Raw genomic sequence first — 7,152 nt, forward strand, 5'->3', positions numbered from 1 at the left:
ACCGTTAAGGACCAGGGCTATTTTTACATTGCTGCGGTGTTTGTGTTTAGCTGTAATTTTCCTCTTACTCATTTACTGTACCCACACATATTATATACCATTTTTCTCGCCATTAAATTGACTTTCTAAAGATACCATTATTTTCATCATATCTTATAATTTACTATAAAAATATTTATAAACAAATATTTATAAAATATGATGAAAAAATTGAAAGAAATACACTTTTTCTAACTTTGACCCCCAAAATCTGTTACACATCTACAACCACCAAAAAACAACCATGCTAAATAGTTTCTAAATTTTGTGCTGAATTTAGAAATACCCAATGTTTACATGTTCTTTGCTTTTTTTGCAAGTTATAGGGCAATAAATACAAGTAGCACTTTGCTATTTCCAAACCATTTTTTTTTTTCAGAATTAGTGATAGTTACATTGTAACACTGATATCTGTCAGGAATCTCTGAATAACCCTTCACATGTATATATTTTTTCTAGTAGACAACCCAAAGTATTGATCAAGGCCCATTTGGTATATTTCTTGCCACCATTTCACTAACTTTAGATTTCTCACTGAAATTATTTACAAACATCTTGTGCAATGATGGCACAAATGGTTGTAAATGCTTCTCTGGGATCCCCTTTGTTCAGAAATAGCAGACATATATGGCTTTGGCGTTGCTTTTTGGTAATTAGAAGGCCGCTAAATGCCGCTGCGCACCACACTTGTATTATGCCCAGCAGTGAAGGGGTAAATTAGGTAGCATGTAGGGTTAATTTTAGCTTTAGTGTAGAGATCAGCCTCCCACCTGACACATCCCCCCTGATCCCTCCCTGACCCCTCTTAAGCAGCTCTCTTCCCACCCCCACATCACAATTGTCACCGCCATTTTAAAGGGACATGAAACTCAAATTTTTTCTTTCTAATTTACTTCTATTACCTCATTTGCTTCATTCTCGTGATATACTTTGCTGACAAGCATATCTAGATAGGCCCAGTAGCTGCTGATTGGTTGCTGCACATAGATAGCTTTGTGTGATTGGTTCAACTATGAGCATTGCAATTTCTTCAACAAAGGATATCTAAAGAATGAAGCAAATTAGACAATAGAAGTAAATTGGAATGCTGTTTAAAAGTGTATTCTCTACTTGAATCTTGAAAGAAAATGTGTGGGTTTAGTGTCTCTTTAAATACTGGCAGAAAATCTGCCAGTACTAAAATAAAAGGCTTTTTTTTTCCTATAATTTTTTTAATTTTTTTATAAATATTCTGCAGTGTTGGATCCCCCTTAGCCCCCAACCTCCCTGACCCCCCCCCCCCTCCAAACAGCTTTCTAACCCTCCCCTCTCTACCTATTTGCCATCACCTTGGGTACTTCCAGTATCCACTTTGCTACAAAAAATGCCTTTTTTTATAAGAAATTAAAAAAAAAAAAACATTTTTCTGTAGTGTAGCTGCCCCCCTCAATAATCTTCCCCCTCCCAGATCCCTTTCCCAACATTTATCCCCCCTCCCTTTCCCTCCTTCCCATACATAGTACTGTACTTAATGTAGCTGTAGCACACGCATGCACGCCCCCTTGTGCGCACTGCAGGAACAGGATCCACACAATCGCCGTAACTTCACCAGCGATGGGCAGCCCACCCGCCTCCCTTGTATCCCTCCCACGCCACCAATGATCGGCACCATCGCTCTCTCTGCATCGGTTTGCTGAAAAAAGGGAATTGCACAATGTATCAATTTTGAGGCATCACTGCAATACCCTGAAAGCAGCTAGAAGCGATTATGATTGCTTCCACCGCTTGAAACCCCAGAGGACGTGCCAGGCACGTCCTTGGTCGTTAACGACCGGTTATCGTAGGACATGCCTGGCACGTCCTTGGTCATTAAGGGGTTAAACAGCTTTTCATTTTACTTCTGTTATCAAAAGTCATTCTTTTGGCATTTTTATTTAAAGAGCAGCAATGCACTACTTGGGACTATCTGAACATATAGAGTGAGCCAATGACAAAAGGCATTTATCTGCAGCCACCAATCAGCAGCTAGCTTCCAGTAGTGCACTGTTGCTCATAAGCCTTCCTATGTATACTATTTAACAAAGGATACCAAGAGAATGAAGTAAATGAGCAGGTTGTTTAAAATGACATGCTCAATCTAAATCATAAATGTTTAATTTTGACTTTAATGTCCTTTACTTGTCTGGGTGTTAAATTTTAAACAGATTTGTCGCCGTCTGATTTATGGAATATATCTTTAAATTTTAAATGCCTCATTGATCGTGCTGTTTGACTCAATTATTATATTTTTATTATTCTGCAGTCTGCACAATTATCAGCACAAATACAAATAAATGTCACATTCCCACCAAAAAAAAGGTTCATATCAATATCCCAAGTGCTGGCTGTTTACCAAGCCTTCCTCCTCAAATTTTAATAAGAAATTAAGTGGTCAACAAGTTTACATAATAATTTATTTTTTTTGCATTAAAATTATATAAAGTTTACAAAATAAACCACACATTAAATAAAAAACATAAATGGAAAAAAAACAATCATTGAAAATATCCAATGGCAAAGAACTTTAGTTCTCAGAGATCTTTTGCAATATGTGATTAAGATCAGCACTGGCTGCTTCATGAAAATGATGAGGATAAACTGATAGGGACTGGATCAAATTAGTGACAATAGTTCTTAAACACTGTTGTGCTGCAATCACATCCTGGTCAAATTGCCTGCCTTCAACCTGTAGAGCCATATGCGTGCAGATATTCCTGAATTCAATGCTGTCCTTGAAAAAATGAGGAAACAAATGTGAAAATATTGTTTATTTATTTTATATAGATATGACATATTATACCATTCTCTTTTATTTATGAAGTAGAACTGCATAATCAACAAGTGCATAGTAAAAAGACAATGCAAAAACACTTACTTCAAGAAAGCAGTAGATTTATTTTCTGACATCCCAACCCCCTATTTGCCAGCCCCTTGTATCACGCAACAGCCATCAGCCTATCACAGACTAGTATACGTTTACACTGTGACCTTTGCATATGCTTAGTAGGAGTTGGTGCCTCAGAAAGTGTGCATATAAAAAAAGACTACAAAATGTGATAAATATTATCTGCCTCATCAGGGAGGGGGAGGACATGTCTTGAGCCAGTGTTAGTGTAAGAGAAGCAATCTCTTTGACAATCTGTGGTCGGGAACTACTGAGGGCTCGATTTATCAAGCCTTTTCCTCCCCCACGACTGCAGGTTGTCACGAGAGAACCTGGAGTCAGTATTTATCAAGCATCAGTCATCAGACCGCTGCTTCCCTACACTCTTAGGTAAAGAATTTCAATCTCCCCACGGTCTCGTCTGACCGGAGAGATTGACTGTGTGCCGGGGGACGGTGTTGCACATGAGCACAAAATAGCACTCGCGTGCAATGGTTAATTCCTAGGATTACCTGGATTTCTGACTTTATCTGTAACATATACATAAGCATTTCATTTTTCCATAACTATACTCTTCCTGCTTTTGATGAATACTGGAAAAGGACAGTGAAGGAACAAGCAGATGGTCTGTGTGGGAGCGCCATTTAGGGCAAGGATGGATAACTCTGGTCAGAGTTTTGGGGGTTCCTGGGCAGGTTTTGGGAGGTCCAATATTTTTTTCATAAATAAACTAGGGGAGCAATATGCAAGAAAAATAAGAAGGGTAAAAATAACTCAAGAGCTCCTATTTTCCGATTTTACTACAAATTGCTTTAATATTGGGATCTTTTTTGCTGAGAATGTCTTACAAGTGTCACACAACTTGCATAACCTCTGCCTCCTGCTGGCTACCTGGTATTATGTGCTGCTGCTGTCAGCCAATAGGAAGCGTGCACATTTAGACCAATGAGGGAAAAGGGAATGCAGTTGCAGCTAGCAGGAGGAAGAGCTTTTTAACATTTAGCGCTGAGACTCATGTATGAGGTACTGAGGGGTGGTAAATTTAAGCTACCTCTATTGGGGTCATGTGTTTATCTGGCTCTTGTACTAGGCAGTGCCTTACCAGCCTCTAACCTCACCGCATGTCACTGGATGCATTGTGTACAACAGCATTGGCACCATCTGCGTCTAAATGTGTTTATGTAGAAAAGACCTAAAACGTTATGGGGCATATAACTTGTTATACCAGCTGCAGCATATAAAATATATGAGAAATTGCTCATTATGCTTCTTTTTGCAAAATAAATAGCTGGCTTTGCTCTTTGAAACCACAGCCCATCAAAATAGGCAAAGCTTGCAGAAAGATCAGATATTGTTATTTTATCATTCAAATATTTCCCTTTCTTATCTCTGTCTCTGTACAATACGTAGAAAGAACAATTGAAAATTAACATTTTAGAGCTTTATCTCTTCCACCCCCCCCCCACACCCCCACTGTGAGTTTAATTTCTTCTGCTGGCTGTGTTTACAAAGTTTCTCAATAGCCTATACCTAGGTATAGAAACTTTCAGTATAGGCAGGGATACTACAGACTAAATCAGCTATTTCAAATGCTGATATAAAGGTAAAGGAGATTTTTGTAAGTTTTGGGGTAAGCCGTCCCAATCTGGCTCTTTTTATTTAAAAAATAATGGATTCTAGAAGGATCCAGGTGTTTTTGTATTTAAAAATTCTACGGCTTCTGTATTTGTTTGTTTGGAATACACTTTGATTTGTGTGTGTCTGTCTAAATTAGACATTCAGCAATCACTTTTGTTTTGTGTAAATAGCACTGGATCCAGCAGTCCAGTCTCTTGATGCCTTTGTGTGAAAAACACTTGGTTTTGAGTGTATCTGTTTAAATTTGGCATGGATCTGGAAGGATATGATATGGCTGTAGGTTCTGACAAAATCCAGATGTTTTGTGCAAAACAGCTTTGGACCCTGCAGTATCTAGATAGGTTTATATGGGAAAGACTTGAATATGTGAATGTCTGTTTATATTATAAATGGTTCTGACAGGATTCTAACGTTTTTTCTTAGATCTTTGTGTATTTTTGTAACTAAGACATTTATTTAGAGTGATCCAGGGTTTATCATAACCAGGTCAGACTTAGCAGTAAGCAGTATCCATGTTTTGTTTTGTTGTTGTTGTTGGGTTTTTTTTTTGGGGGGGGGGCGGGGTTGTATGCAGCATAGATCTGGCAAGATCTATCTTTTATCCACACCCTACAAAGGGGACTGCTAGTACATTCACTAATACACTTTTTGTATTACTGCATATATTTGTTATCCATGGACAGTGCTCTTTCATATTACAAATTTGCAGTTGCTACTGTCCTTTTAAATTTGGTGCTGTAATTTTACAACATTTCAAAATAATCTTTAACATTCAAAAAGACAGACTAATATACCGACAGGCAGACAGGTTGATCAATAGATAAGTTTATGTTTTAGAAGGATTGTTGCACTATCTTCTGAAACAGAAAAATAATAAGTATGACCACTGCCAAACAATGGTTTACAAATTTTATTTTAGTGTCATCTACTTGATCTCCTTGCACAAAGCATATTAACACACAGCAATAGTTGTCTAACAATATTGCTCAGTTCTAAATGGATAGACTGGAATAGCTAGATCTATGAATGAATGCCCTCTATCAAATGTAATAAAAGCTGTGAATTTTTTTCCCTTTAAAATGGAGCATGTTTATCGTTAATCTAATTATTAGCCCCAACAACACAGTGATTCATTAGTTCTCTCGGGTTATGCTGTAAGCGGTATATCAACATGTTTTGACTGATTGAAAAATGAGCTAACTTTTCAAAGCTAATATTAAAGGGACAGTCAACACCAGAATGTTTGTTCTTTAAAAAGAAACTAAGATATTACCCATTCCCCAGTTTTGCATAACCAACACTGTTATAGAAATACACTTTTTACCTCTGTAATTACCTTGTATCTATGCCTTTGTAAACTGCCCTCTTATTTCAGTTCTTTTGACAGACTTGCATTTTAGCCAATCAGTGCTCACTCCAGGGTAACTTCACATGCATGAGCTCAATGTTATCTATATGAAACAGATGAACTAATGCACTTTAGTGGTCAAAAGGTATTCAGATTAGAGGCAGTCTTCAATGGCTAAGAAATTAGCATATGAACCTTATAGGTTTAGCTTTCAACTAAGAATACCAAGAGAACAAAGCAAAATTGGTGATAAAAGTAAAATGGAAAGTTATTTAAAATTGCATTCCCTATTTAAATCATGAAAGTTGTTTTTGGACTTGACTGTCCCTTTAAGTGTGTAAATAGTATACTAACTTCAGTTGGTGTGTGGCATTACCCACAAATTATCCATAGATGGCGCTGGTATCACATCGGCAATATAGTACAGTGAGGTACTTACTTTAAGCTGTATGATAAATGTGTTTTCCATCGGTAGATTGTTCAGCAGGTTCTGTTCCACTACTAGAATTTCTGCCGTGGCATTAACAACTCTGCACAGCCGGTTCCTTGATGCAATCTCTGCCAGTGTATACCGTTTTTTGGAGGAGCTTGCTGAGCCTGTACCTCTCTGGGGGTTACAATCCGTTTTCAGTGTAGGACATAAATAATTCAATCTTGTTCCAGAAGATGGTATAACATCCCTGCTACTTTCACAGCTTCTAGTATTAGGTGAATCCCCAGTATCATGCGAGTCCTGTGTATGCAGTTCCAAACCATTATGAAGGGGTCCTTCTTTTGAAGAGGTCTCATTGTTTAACCCCCTCTGTTGCAACAATAGTCTGAGAGTCTGAAAAGCAACGTCCTGGTGACTGATAGAGGCACCTAGGAGAGCAGGTCCATGCATTTTACCCTGGAGCTCTCCTTTAGACTTCTTCTTTGTGCTGATAGAAATGGAAATGAGATGGTGTAATTAGTAAAGCTCTTTTATTGCGGCCCCAAACCCTATAGCCCTGTAACTTGAGATCACCAGTGATTGCTTGCTGTAAGTACATGCTAATGAATGAGCACATACACAGAATATTCACAAAGACTTCTAGAATGTGGACAGTGATTCAGGCACTAACTACAAATACTGACTACATTTTAAGACTTATTTGAAATTAAGAGAATACATCAGAATACTTTGCAATAATTTAATAAAATATATCTAGTATCCTATGCATTCAAAAGTAATGTTTGAAAAATG

The 7,152-nt window shown here is 37.7% G+C and overlaps 1 protein-coding gene across 1 annotated transcript; it reads right to left on the reverse strand.

The window, feature by feature from the left end:
- Positions 1-2,457: 2,457 nt before the first annotated feature.
- On the reverse strand, positions 2,458-6,841 carry DLEU7 (deleted in lymphocytic leukemia 7). Its single transcript, XM_053705030.1, has 2 exons — positions 6,367-6,841; positions 2,458-2,788 (listed from the first exon to the last, which is right to left on the reverse strand). Exons 1-2 carry the CDS (start codon positions 6,808-6,810, stop codon positions 2,582-2,584), a joined length of 651 nt encoding a protein of 216 aa, XP_053561005.1. The 5' UTR covers positions 6,811-6,841; the 3' UTR covers positions 2,458-2,581.
- Between the last annotated feature and the right edge of the window lie 311 nt (positions 6,842-7,152).

The sequence above is a fragment of the Bombina bombina genome, chromosome 3, assembly GCF_027579735.1.
Source record: "Bombina bombina isolate aBomBom1 chromosome 3, aBomBom1.pri, whole genome shotgun sequence".
NCBI lineage: Eukaryota > Metazoa > Chordata > Amphibia > Anura > Bombinatoridae > Bombina > Bombina bombina.

Coding starts and splice junctions, on each gene's coding strand:
- DLEU7 (XM_053705030.1), bottom strand. CDS start 6,810: ATGCATGGACCTGCTCTCCTAGGTGCCTCTATCAGTCACCAGGACGTT. Junction 2,789..6,366: donor CATTTATCATACAGCTTAAA/GTAAGTACCTCA, acceptor CATTTTTTCAAG/GACAGCATTGAATTCAGGAA.